Source organism: Chelon labrosus (assembly GCF_963514085.1).
Source record: "Chelon labrosus genome assembly, chromosome: 2".
Classification (NCBI taxonomy): Eukaryota; Metazoa; Chordata; class Actinopteri; order Mugiliformes; family Mugilidae; genus Chelon; species Chelon labrosus.
Window position 1 is genome coordinate 11,000,823 of NC_140338.1, and position 13,484 is coordinate 11,014,306.

At 44.8% G+C, this 13,484-nt stretch overlaps 1 protein-coding gene across 1 annotated transcript in view; it reads left to right on the top strand.

The window, feature by feature from the left end:
- The window catches only part of adgrl3.1 (adhesion G protein-coupled receptor L3.1), a 96,308-nt gene that overhangs the window by 1,848 nt on the left and 80,976 nt on the right, over positions 1-13,484 (top strand). Inside the window, exon 2 of the mRNA XM_084556912.1 lies at positions 5,001-5,214. Coding sequence (XP_084413038.1) covers positions 5,001-5,214 — 214 coding nt within the window. The remainder of the gene's footprint in view (positions 1-5,000; positions 5,215-13,484) is intronic.

A 13,484-nucleotide genomic window follows, 5' to 3' on the forward strand; every position in this document is an offset into this window, starting at 1 on the left:
CGACATATGCAAATCACGCTGTTTATACTTAGCGAGGATTAGTTGAAACAAAGACAGTTTAGCTTGAGGACACACAGCAGCGAGCTCTCCATCTCCTCCACCAAGCCGTGTCTTGTCATTATTTCAGCATCATGAAGACGAATGAAAAAGGGAAACGGGGAAACAACCATTTTCAAAAAGAAATCACAGAAAAATGTAACTTTTTTTTTTTTTTTTTTTACCCCCAAAGGCTTAGAGTATATTTTTGGCACGAAGACATGAGTCGTTACCTGACAGAGTGGACTTGTTGATCGTGCTTGAGCTTGAACAAAAAAGTGAAGATAGCCGTAGACCACACACACACTGTAGCAAATACCAGAGCATTTCAAAATAAAGTGTAATGCTAATGCGCTGTAGGAAATAAGTGTTCCTCAGTTGTGTGTTTGTAATTCTTTTAAAAAAAAATAGATTTATTTGGACAGTTACGGGACAAACATATTTGCATATTTAGGCATCTTTTCAGTCAGGGGTCTTTTACAAGCACCCCTTGAGGACACGCCGCAGCCAGCCACCCATCTTCTCCAATGAGCCGTGTCTTGTCATTATTTCAGGGTTATGAATGTTTGTAATTTACTCATCTTAAAAGCGCCTCTGCGATAGATGTCACGCACGACAATGAAAGCTTTTTCTGATTCTAATTTCTAATTCTAAATAAAGAGGGACGGTTTCAAACAAAAAGCAGATTTATTTATGTCTTATACAAACATTCTGGGGCTTGGCATATTGCGAGATGTGCCTCGCACGAGTGTACTTGTTGATCATGACCTGTGTTGTGGACAACGAACACACATATTATTTTCTATTCTATTACAGGGCTGTCCACACTTTTTTTTTTTTTGGCTTGCGAGCTACTTTTACACTGACCGAGTCAAGACAAGAGACAAGACGAGAGGTTTTATTTGTCACATGCACAGTTATACATAGTACAGTGTACAGTGAAATGTATTTTTGTACCTGCAGCCAATAGTAGGAAGTAATACAGTAAAAACAGTAATACTTACACTCAGCACATAAGGTAAAAAAATGTAAGTATGAATGTATAACTGAGAAAAATAAAATAAAATATAGACTGTAAACTTAAAATGTAAACTTAAAGGGGGTAGCTCTATATACATTTACACAATTTAAAAACAGCTGTATGATTAAAGTGCAGCGATGCAGTGGCACTTAAGTCCAGCTAAGGCTCAGAGTTGAGCAGACGGACGGGTTGGGGATTGAAACTCTTCTTCCGCCTCTCAGTCTTTGTCCTCAGACACCAGAAAAACACCGGGCTGTTCTAGGATCTTCTTTGCCGTTAACCTGCAACGACTTGTATAAATGTCCTGCAGGTTGGGGAGGGGGGGTTCTGATGGTTCGCCACACTGAACGGACCACCCTTTTGAGGGCCTGCCTGGTGCAGTTTCCCATCCAGGTGGTGATGCTCCCACACAAGATGCTCTCTATGGTGCAGGTGTAAAAGTTCCTGAGCACCTTGAGAGAAAGTGTCCACTCCTTCCACCTCAGAGTCACTGATAATAAGTGGATGCAAGTCCCTCTGCTGTTTCAAAGTGATCTACGTACATATATAATATATTTAGATATATATACGGTATCCATATAACCTACCCCAAGTCGTATTAATTGTTGCTACAGCGTTAAAAGCTCTATCCATCTTAGTTTTTATTTTTCTAAGAAGAAAATTTGTAGCTTTTAGAAAAATGGCGCCGTCCCTTTAAGAAAGACGGTAGCCTTGAGTAGTTGTTGTTGTTGATGTTGTGCATGGCTGAGGATGTGTGCCGCTGAACTGAGGGCATGTTGCACGAAGAAAAAAAGAAGATGATAGACATCTAAAACATTTTTTTCAACGGCACGCCATCTACCCGCACCACAATCGAGGTGTTGGGCACCCCTGGGGTGCAGAAAATGCCATTAAAAGACCACATCTTGCCACATGTTTTCATCTGAGACTTTCTGATGGTAGCCCACCTTAAATACCTTAAATAAAGGGAATTATTGATACTGAATTACTGATACTTTTCAGTAAATGTTACCTGTGTTAGGGAACTATTTCCAGCCATGGCATTAATAAATTACAAAAGTTGAAAAGTTTAAATGAATAAAACAAATACGTTTAGATTTTTTTTTGGACACTCGTAGGAAAACGATCTCTGTATTCATATATATAAGCATCTTTTCGGTCAGAAGACATATCTGGTCAAACTTTGCTTCAGTATAATTGATGAGCAGTGATCTACCAACGTGGTGTAAACAGCCAGTGCAGAGTCAAAAACAAGAGGCTATATAAAGTTTTGGCCGCACAAGCTGCACTCATTAGGATCAGTTCATGTCTTGTTTACAGTTTATATATATATATATATATATATATATTTATTTATATATAGTTTGCCTTACCCTTTAAAACGTGCTCTAACTCTGGACCCACACAGAACCATCACCGGCCAAACGTTTTGGCAGCTCCAGTGAGAGATCACCTTTTAAATCTCTCTCCTCTTCCCTTTCACCCTCTCCTTCTCCTTCCTTCCATCTCCCCACCTCTTTCGCCACTCTCTTGTTCTTGGCCCAAATGTAAAAATCGATATCCTTTTGTTTCAGCCCCCCCGAGGCAACGAGAGTGTCTGACTAAGATTGTCTATATTGCCTGTGGTTGCCAAGTTTCTGTCACCACTTACACAACTAATGACAGACACATTAACATGCACTCGCCGGCTCGCACGTTATTACACGTCCGCGGAAGGCGCCGGGCTAAATATGGCCACGCGGCGCATGCGTGTATGTGCTGTCGCGTGTCTGCGTCAAGTGGCGCGGCGTGATTGCTTGTTTGGGGGAAAGAAAATAAGCGGCAGGGACATGTGTGGAGCGAGTCCTTTTTCGGAGGCAGGTTGAACAATGCGGTTTTATAGGTGCGGCAGCTGGTTTGAAGAGATAAATTAAAAGGTGACAGATGAGACGGGATGTTGCGCGCAAGTTAAAGCGTTTACTGCGGCTTATGAATGCAGAGTGGTTTTTAATTGGCACACGGAAGACCCCTCGTTTGAAGCGTGAGTGCGAGCGTTTGTCCTCGTGTCATAGAACTCGCTTTATCCCCTGAAGGGACCTCGCGAGGCAACACTGTAAGACATCTGATCCAAAGCTAGTCTAGACAGCTGCCTTACAATACAGTATTGATCCCTGCATGCTTCAATTAACCCTCTGTTCAAAATTCATATTCATGCTCACCAGGCAGTCATAATGCGAGCACCGAGAAACTAATAAACTCACACTCGCATTAACACAATAACGACCCAGTGCCCTAAGCACCGCTCTGGCTTGCACCCGAAGACGCACCGTGTCCGTCAGATTCTCGGCAGCTACCGGGACACGTGTCCCGTCTGAATGCGTGCTTGCGCTTTAATCATAGCCTGCAGTGATGTACCTACGCGTGTGCGTGTGTGTGCATGTGTCTGTTCATTAGAGAGGATATTTTGAGTAAATGTCACTTATATATCATTCTTATCTCTAAGCTAGAGCTTGCCATTATCAATGTTATGCCCTCAGGTAGCAGCACTACACAGATATCGGCTGCACGGCCTCTGAAATCCAGCCTCTACATTCCATCACTAGGAACATTTGTATGCGTGTGTGTGTGCGCGCGCGCGTGCGTGTGCGTGTGTGTCCGTGTGATGTGGTGAAGGGCAGTATTAAGTTGAGTCCGGGCAGAGTGTCATTGAGCTCATTCAGATTCTTCGCTGCGTTTGTGTAACCATGACGCTCCTCTAACCAATGAGGAGAGCCAAGGAAGGGAGGACGGGGGTTGCTATGGTTACCGTGACAGGGAGAGCCAGGAAGGAAGGTGGTGCCGCGTCCCGCTTTTGAGGATGTCTCGGGTCCGCCGATTGTCGGGCCCGCGCTCGCACGCACGCACGTGTGTGTGTGTGTGTGTGTGCTCTTGAGAAATTATTTGGGATTTCTCCAACAGATGCATAATATTATTTTAATAAAAAAATAAATCGACGTGAAATGAAACGGCAAGTCTCAAGAGCACGGCCACAAATGACAGACACTTGTTTTCTCCGGATTTAATATACTTTATTTGTTTATTCAACAGGGGGGAAAAAATGCATAGCCTACTGCTTTTGACACGCAGCGTAACGTATTAAACCTAATAAAATATGTATTAATATGATAGTAGGGGTAGGTAATGAAAAAATACAAAAACAAGCACAAACACCTCCGCTGATAATGTATCTATCAGGGGGATGACGGCTGATGCTCCCAGGGATCTCTGCACTCAAGAAGAGGGAAAAACAACATTCGAGCTATACCACAACAACCAATATCCCTGGGAAAATCCAGCCCCACGCCGCCAAAATCACAGCGCGCACACTGTATCCCGCTATATCAATGTTTGAATGCGATGCACAATTAAAGAATGGGGACAAGCGTCGAAGTTGATCTGTTATCTTGCCTTCTTTTTATTCAGCTGTTAGATGGCAGTTGAGCTGTATGGCGCATATGCTTAGAAAGCAGCAGCAAAAAAGATCTGAGCTCAGTAGATTCAATCTCTGCGGAATTAATAAACGTCTCCCCATGTCGGTACAGCACGAGCGGGACGCATGGATCGAATGTGCAACTTCTGAGAATAATTAGGCATTCCCGTCTTTGAATAATCTCTGCAACTCTAAATATCTGTTGAAGTTACCAGGCAATTACTCCCTATCTGGTCGGAAACTGCTAACTGCAAAACAGTAATTACCAAGTCAGTTCACTTGCGACAGGGACATGCCCTTTTATGATGCCATTGTCTACATACAGTGTGGATAATTAAGTCTATACGACAAGGGTACAAATACAGTTTTAGTTGGAAACAGGCTAATTTTGTATGACTTAGGCCTGCTCATGGATTAAAAACACTTACACAAATAGGCCAGGCAGTCGTCATCACGCCAAATAACATCTCTGTAACGCTGTTTTTGTGTGTCCAGCCGATGGACGTGCCCCCATCCCCATGGCAGTAGTCCGCCGGGAGCTGTCATGTGAGTCCTACCCCATCGAGCTGCGCTGCCCAGGCACAGACGTCATCATGATCGAGAGCGCCAACTACGGCCGCACCGACGACAAGATCTGCGACTCCGACCCCGCCCAGATGGAGAACACGCGGTGCTACCTGCCCGATGCGTACAAGATCATGTCTCTCAGGTCAGTGCGAGTTGGTGTGTCTGCGTGTGTTTGGGAAGTACAAATGTGTGTGGGAGTACGAAGCCCCTTGTCTGATGCTCACATTTTTTTTTCTTTCTGAGGACTGTAGAACAAAAACCGGACAACCGCAGTGAACATAATTAGTTCTGTGTATTGCTTTGTTAATTATGCCGGTCCCATGGTACGCTTTGGTGCAATGTGCGAGGCTGACTAATGGCGCAAAAACAGAGACAAAACAGAAACACTGTGAATTGATTTACTTCTCCAAGTCCCAGAGATCCTAGCCACAGTAGGTACCGAGTGTCAACCGTTAAATGAGCAGTCATCCTATTTGTGTCGAGTTTTCACTTGATCTATGTGGTAACCTACTTCCAAAGAAGTTTGTGGCAAACAACAACAGCGCAAAACAACAAAAGAATGCTGCAAACTTACCAGACTTGGTGTACTGTCAAAGAGGACAAAGGTGAGGGAAAACCAGAAACCAGAACACAGCGCAGTGTAGCACAATGCCACAAAGCTGCAGAGCCTTATCCGACACTGGGCACTACTCAGGTAACATGTTGTCTACACACCTCTAAGGTATGACCGCCTCATGTCCAGATAGTACTGTTGGCACCACAGTAATTGTAGTCATGGCTGTGACATTCCTTATTGTTAGGAGGCCTAAACAGCTATAGGTTTGATAGAATATGTTAAAATGATAACCTGGCAAACTCATACGACTCGTGCGACTGTTTTTTACGACCTGGACCTTATTTCTGGCATAAAATACAGTCGTTTACTCACCCATATAACTTTTGTGTAATTTGTATTCATTTGGGAGATAATTAGATCAGTGTATATCCATGTAGTGGGAGTGAATGGGGCACCGAAACGCAGCCTCTAAATAACGCCACGAAACTCGTTCATTCCACCAATATTTTATTATAATATAATGATAACAGCTAACTCCGGAGTCAACGCGGAATAGCATTAGCGTACCATAACAAAATATTGGTGAAATGAACGAGTTTTGCGGCAGATAATGCGTTATTTAGAGGCTGCGTTTCGGTGCCCCAGTCACTCCCACTACATGGATATACACTGATCTAATTATCTCCCGAAGGAATACAAATTACATAAAAGTTATATGGGTGAGTAAACTACCGTATTTTATGCCAGAAATAAGGTCCAGGTTGTAAAAAACAGCAGTTCCCCTTTAAGTCTTGTAACACAGCATTGAGATTTCATTACAAGACGTTCAACCGGCAACCGATACAGCAACAGGATAGTCTTACAACCAATCAGTGACATTTTGCTTTAAACCAGTTCAAGTAAATAGCTCCCAGATGACATGCATGAATATGTTGCTGTTGCTCTTCTGTCCATTACTTCATAAAGCCCGTCCAAACAATTTGATTGGCTCGGCAGATCTTTGCCGGAACATAATACTCCCAATGACAAAAATCTTTAACAGACATGCATGTTACATTTGGTAACAGTGCTTAATGTCGGGCCTATTTAGATGTAATGATACTGTCTAACACTATTTCTAAAGTCTTGGGATTATACTTTTATTAACACAGTATACAGAGTACTGTTTTACTTACCTTTTGATAATCAAATCCTTTTTTGGAGCTAAACCTTGCTGTTAACACCTGCCAGCTTAAAGTGTAGAGATGTGTTCGTGTGGTTTTTGCTCTTCTTGAATGGAAATTGTCCAGTACACGACGGTCTCTACACTCTGCATTATCAACTTAGTGGAAACCTGTAAATGCATTCAGTGGTGGCAACTAACCGGGAAATAATAGCCTGACAAAGCTAGCAATGCGAGGAAAGCAGTGCTCTCTAATGAGAATGTCTGGGTCTAAATAATTCATCATAGTAACCATTAGTATCTCGATTTTTCGGATCACATGTTAATCTGGCTTTGAGTGCTCTGCCCTGCTGTCCCATTGTTTCTTCTCATGTCTGTTTTCCGTCTCAGCGTTGCAGTCATATTTCTCCCTCCTCTGTTTCTCCATCAGACCACCTGTCCGTGTCATGCGGTGGCGCTCTGAATGCGATTGCTTTGGCCTGGCTCTGGCTCCACTCGCTCTGGCAGCTGCTGCTTGTGTGGCCACTCTCCTACGGCCCATTCCATCCATAATTTATACACAGGCGCACACTCGCACGCACACTCACACAAACACAAACACAGAGCATGTACCGCACACAGCATACACTGCCCAGGGGCTACACCAGACTTTAAGCTCCAATTAGCAGAGCCAGAGGCCAGACTTAATCTTGAGGGATCCTCTGTGGAGGTGACTCAGACTGGAAGCAACTGTTTGTCACATATATTTTGTGCGCTGCGAGAGGCTCCGAGTGAGCCTTTGTGGGTGTCTTGGAGGACGGCGCTATATGTGCACGGACACGAACTGAGCTCATATATGCTCATGCATGCAGTGAGAGTGTTTTAAAGGCACACCGTGAAACACAGAAATGCACACAGTGGGCACGTGAGTTTGTACTCATGCACATGTCTAATGTACACTGTGTGACAGGTGAAGTAAATAACATTGACCATCTTGTGACAATCTGAATCTTGTGACAATATAATGTTCTGCTGCGAGACTTTTGGACCTGACATGTGCCACCCACCTAGACCAGACCAGGGCTAACAACCACCCCATAGCAATGACACTCCTTGATGGCAGCAGCCATCCCCAGCAGGATGCAGTCTGACACAGGCACACACACAAAAACAGTAGAGGAACAACTCGAAAACAACATGAAAAACAGCACAAGGTGTTAACCTGGCCTCTAAATTCACTAGATCCCAAACTGAGCAAGTATCTGTGGGATGATCCACACAGGATCCTCCCCTCAACCCATAGGAATGCCAAGAACGGGTTGCGGGGAATGGAGATTTGGACCCAAACGCAGGACTTTAAAGGCAGGAGTAGGCAAAAAGGATATTTAATACAAAAAAACAAAACTTACAAAAACTAAGGTCGCTGCTGACGTGGCAGAAAATCTAAGAACAAACGAAAATCAAAACACTATCAATACTACAACTTGGCATGAAACGACATGGACAAGGCTGACAAACAGTATGACACAACAAGGAACGCAGGGCTATATATAGACACACAAGGAACATAGGGGTGACAAGACACAGGTGAAGGTGAAACCAATGACCTAATCAAAAGGAAAAAAGACATGGAGTAACAAAAACAGGAAGTCCAGAACTTAACAAAATAAAACAGGAAACAGAACAGAAAAACTAAACACTAACCATGACTATGAAAAAACCAAGAACTTAACAAAATACAATAAACAGAATCCCAAGAAACTAAACCATGACTGTGAAGACAGAAGAAACCATGACTATGAAAACCCAAGAAAGGAAGACATGACGGAAGACGTGACGGAAAACGTGACAGAAAACATGACAAGGACCCACCTTTAGAAGGCCCTTATCATCTCTGATGAGTCACAACTGTTTTGGAGGCACAAGGGAGACCTACACAATATTAGGAAGTTATGACTGATCGGTGTTATTGCACTTGTTAATACCGAGCCATAGCAATCAGGGCTGAACAATGCAATCAATGGGCTTTTACCACAAATTACACATCTCGTCAAGTACTGTCCAAATGACCTGGATGTGTTTCTGTTGCCTTGCCTGCTTATTGCAGACGCATTGGGATGTAAATTGTGTGGACTTAGAACAGCTAGGTATCCCAGAATGCACGACGAGGGTGGCATCAAGTACGCTGCTGTTCCAAATTACGGAATGAATGCACTTCATAGTCAAACTTATTAAAAGTCTGAACTGCCCTATAGGGCACCGACGAAGGCCCAGTGTGTTAAAACCCTTTAGCTAAATTCCCCATTCATGACAACTGAACATTTTTAGATGAAGCCTCAACAAGGAGGGTTCAGTCATTTTTATATACAGTGCACACTCAGTGTCCATTAAATGCTCCATTGGGGTTTTTGTACCCATTGCAGTTTTACTTCTGTGTATGTGCATTCACTCCTTTCTCCTTTCCACACATGTCTCTCCTTCAGTCTGTTTCGGCCTGTCTGGTCTCTGCTCTCTCATCCCCTCTACGTCTGTATCGTCTCTGGCTTTCAAGCTCAGCTCAACTGACTGATAAAATCAGAGCATGTTCCGCCTGCCCAGTGTTTTCCTCAGTATCACGTTCGCTCTTTGTTTTCCTCTCTACCACTCTCCAAGGCCAGGGAGCATGTAGGAGTGTGCGTGCGTGCGTGCCGCGCGCGAGCGAGCGTGTTTCCGAATGCGTGCATGCACGTATGCTTATGTTTGTGTGTATTTGTGTGTGTGTGTGTGTGTGTGTGTGTGTGTGTGTGCCCATACCACATAATTGGTCTTGATATCAAAGCCTCATATCTCCAGAGGGTCTCGCAAGGCTTCTCAGGCAACCTAGAAAGGACCTGATACTGCTGCATTTCCCAGATTATCTCCCCACTGGGATGCACTGGGTTGAAGAGGGGGGGGCGGAAACGAAGCCGCGGCCATGAAAGTTACGCTTAATCTGTTTTAGTGATATACTCGCCTCAGCTCAATGACTCAATCTGTTTTATCAGGTATTGAATCGAAAACGCCTCTATATCAGTGGCTGCCTTTGTTTTAAGGACATTTACAAGTGTTCTTTTGATATCTTACCTTTAATTAATTTTATAATTTATTAGACTCCCCGCGCCGTGCGAGCCTCCCTAGCTCTTTTCCAAAAAAACATCAATTTAATCTTCTCGAATTTTGGTTACGGTTCAGGTTTGCTTCGGCTGAGTCTGCTTAAAGTGTCACGGGGGAGAGTTATATCAGAAACATTTTGAAGGTTGGTTGATTTGCGCAGGGTTGCAAGCATAACTCTGGGAAATGCCTTCAACTTATGGTGATTCATTGAAAATGTCTTGACGGCTTCTAGGGAGACGCTTCACAATGGACTCCTTGTCCCCCTCATTGATACTTGAGTGCTTCATGGAGCAAGTACCTTTCAGTGCTCTCGGCCTCATTCTCGCACTTAATCTCGCACACACGCATTCGGGCGCTCGGGGCTGCAAATGCGGACGGTGTGAAGAAGGTGTAAGCGGCGCACACACCCAGGCACACGCGCGCAGGCACACACAGTCTGTTTTGCTACCTGTGCCACAGCTAGCGCATTCGAAAATTGCGTCTAGACTTCAAACAGACTTTCCCTCGAAAAGCTCTGCGGCACCCATTCCACCTTGTCACCTTGTTTGCCCTTCTCCCTCTCTTTTTTTTCCGGTGTTGCTCATCTTTTTCTCTCGCTTTGCTTTCCATCACTCTTGACTGAGTCCCTCAACACGGAGGAGAGAGAAAAAGAAAAAAAAAACACGCCGTGACAAGAAAGACAAGGGTAGGGACTTGTTCTCCCTTCTCCTCTGTTCCCCTTCAAATTCCTTGCTTTTGGAGGTGTTTAATAACAACATGCTTCATTTATTATTCTCCTATCTGCCCTCTTGATATTTCAATTTCCAGTTTTTATTCCTTCCCTCCTCTCATTCCTCAAACTGCTTCTCACTCCCCATTTCTCACCCTCGCTGTCACTTTTTCTTTCTCCCTCGCCATCTGTTTTAGCTTTCACTGCCTTTCCTGTTTATGTTTTTTTTTTTTTTTGTATTATTTGCTTTTTTTCTTTCTATTGGGAAATGTAGGGTAGAAGCTAAAGTGCAGGGGTCTTATGGTTTCCAGTACCTATGTTTTCCAGATTTTGGCCCTACGTTGACCGAATACCCCAGCCTCAACGGCCAACGAAACATCCTAGGCCTTAGGTGGCTGGTTTATACCTCTGTGTCAATTTTGACGCTGTAGCTACGGCGTCAGCCCAGACCCTAATGCCGTAGCCTGACGTGCACCTCCCCAGAAATGTAACCACGTGTCACGGTGACGCAGACCGCAAGAGCTGGGATTGGTCCGCTTGGTAGTAGCGTATATCCGCTTTAGTATTTCCAACTGCTTCTCCATCTGCACAGTTTTCAAATTGATTGTTTTGGATCAATAAAGATGGAACACATCGAGGAAAGGTTAACTGAGGAGGTCACAAACATTTGTACGACTGAGCTCGGCAACATTTTTGCGAAAGTTTCAGTCGCATTGTTGAAAGTAAAGCGGGAAGTAGACTCAGAAATGAAGCCGACCGACGAGTGCACAAGTATAAATGGCTCGCGCCGAAGGTATAAACAGCACTCAAAAGCACAGTCGCTACAAACAACATAAACAACTACGCACGAGCCCAGTACATGTTTGCATGAACACGCTTGTTTGTTCATGCAAACGTGCTCACGTGCTCTCTTGCTAAGACAACATTCACGCGGAAGGAACTTGGGAGGGAGTTTCTGAGCTCGGCCAACTTGTTCTGGCAGCGTGTCTCTGAGTCTAAGCCTTCAAAGCATCAGGCTAGTGTGCACGAAGGCTTTTTTGTGTAGAGAGATATATATATATATGAGTGGGATACGTGGCGATGTGTGCAAACGTGTAAATGCGCGCACCTATGGTTGATTCTTTTGTACGCGAGTGTGTATGTGTTAGTGGGCAAACATCAGCATGTTTGAACCGTCCACGCAGGAGGCTCTGAAGAAACCTCTGAAGTTCTTTTGCCTCTGACTCTTTGAATTATAGAAAAGCACTTGAATCGCAGACTGCAATCTAGTGTTAGCCATGCGCCGCAGACTAAGACTGCATAACCAGTGAACTATGCCGTGCAGTCTGGCACTATTTTTTCTCTTTTTTTCAGGAGTACCTACACTTCATCTGTCTCTCCAATATGAGTCTAATCCATCTCTGTAAATGCAGAAGGGGGGAGAAGGGGGAGGCGGAACAGAAAATGACAGACACAGATAAATACGTTCTCTAAACCTCGCCTAAATACATAAATCTTACACTTTTTGTGATTATTCCAGCCCAGCGACTCTAAGTACAAAAACAATACTATCTGCTAAATTGAAGCTTTGCGCTGAGGTATCTGAGGCCGTGACTGTGTTTTGTATGTGTGTGATATCCCGCGCAGGTACACTCAACACTATATATTAACAATCTTGTTATTATATCTGTCTCTGACTATTTTTTCCGTTTCAGACTCTTTGTTTCTCCTCCTTCGATTAACTCTCCTGCTTCCTTACTGAATGAGGTCATATCTGGAAACGTCCTACATAATGTGTGTGTGTGTGTGTGTTGCCACCCTCCCATAGTCACCACAGTTACAGGAGATGCCCTGCGGCACCCTGGGGGCCCAACTGTCACCCTTGCTCAGTGCGGTAATTAGGGCCCACACACATACATATGTGTAGACACACGCACACACAAAGGTAGATGCATTAGAGCTGAGGTAGACTTTTAGATTCTGTGAAAGTGAAACACATGCACAGGAACTTTCCTTCTGACAGCGATGAACGCGTATGTTCCTTTGCAATCTCATCAGTTAATAATATTGTCGTCCATCCACCCTATCACCCTGACTGTGCTGTTTCCTTCAAACCTCTATTTATTTATTTTTCCACTCGTCACCACCGCCTGACCCTTTTCTCGCGTCACCACGCCTCTGCTAACCTTAGTTATCATGCTCCACCGAGCACCAAAGCTACACGGCTGCCTGAAAAAGGCCCAGACGCCGCGCCGCTCTCTCCCTTTCTCCCACGCATCGCGCACGAAGTCTGACACATCCGGCAACTGGCACGTGAACCAGTGCCTCAGACATGACGGCTTTGCGTAGACAGTGGCCGACCACCTGATTGACTTGATGCTTTGACACTGAAGTGCAAATCCAAACCAGGGCTCGAGGAAGAGCCTGTCTCCCCTGTGCACATGCACCACATCCCAATTTCCTTCGCGCTTTGCAAGGTGAGGCTCGCTAAATCCTACAAGTCGCCTTGATGGTGACGCCGTCTTACACGCTCGTCGGCTTCTCACCGGAACGGGACAGACAACCTGAGACGCTACACGTCTTTTGGCTTTTGGGAGGATTTGGAGTTTGCGCGAGCAGGTGGTTTCGGATTAATCTGCTAAAGACGGAGGTGTCACGTCGAGAAAAGTCGGCGCGCACGCGGAAGGCAGAGAGAGACACGGGGATATCAGCAAAGGAATGTTACTGGGCGGAAGCGGGAGGAAGACTCCCCGAGTGTGTCCTGGAATCGGACGACGTAGGGGTTGCCATGGTTACCGGCGGAAGAGGAGAAGGGAGGGAGGGAAGGAGAGATGGCGGAGCGCAAAAACTGTACTTGGCCGTCAGCCTGCTAGGAAGGGGGAGGGAGGGAGGGAG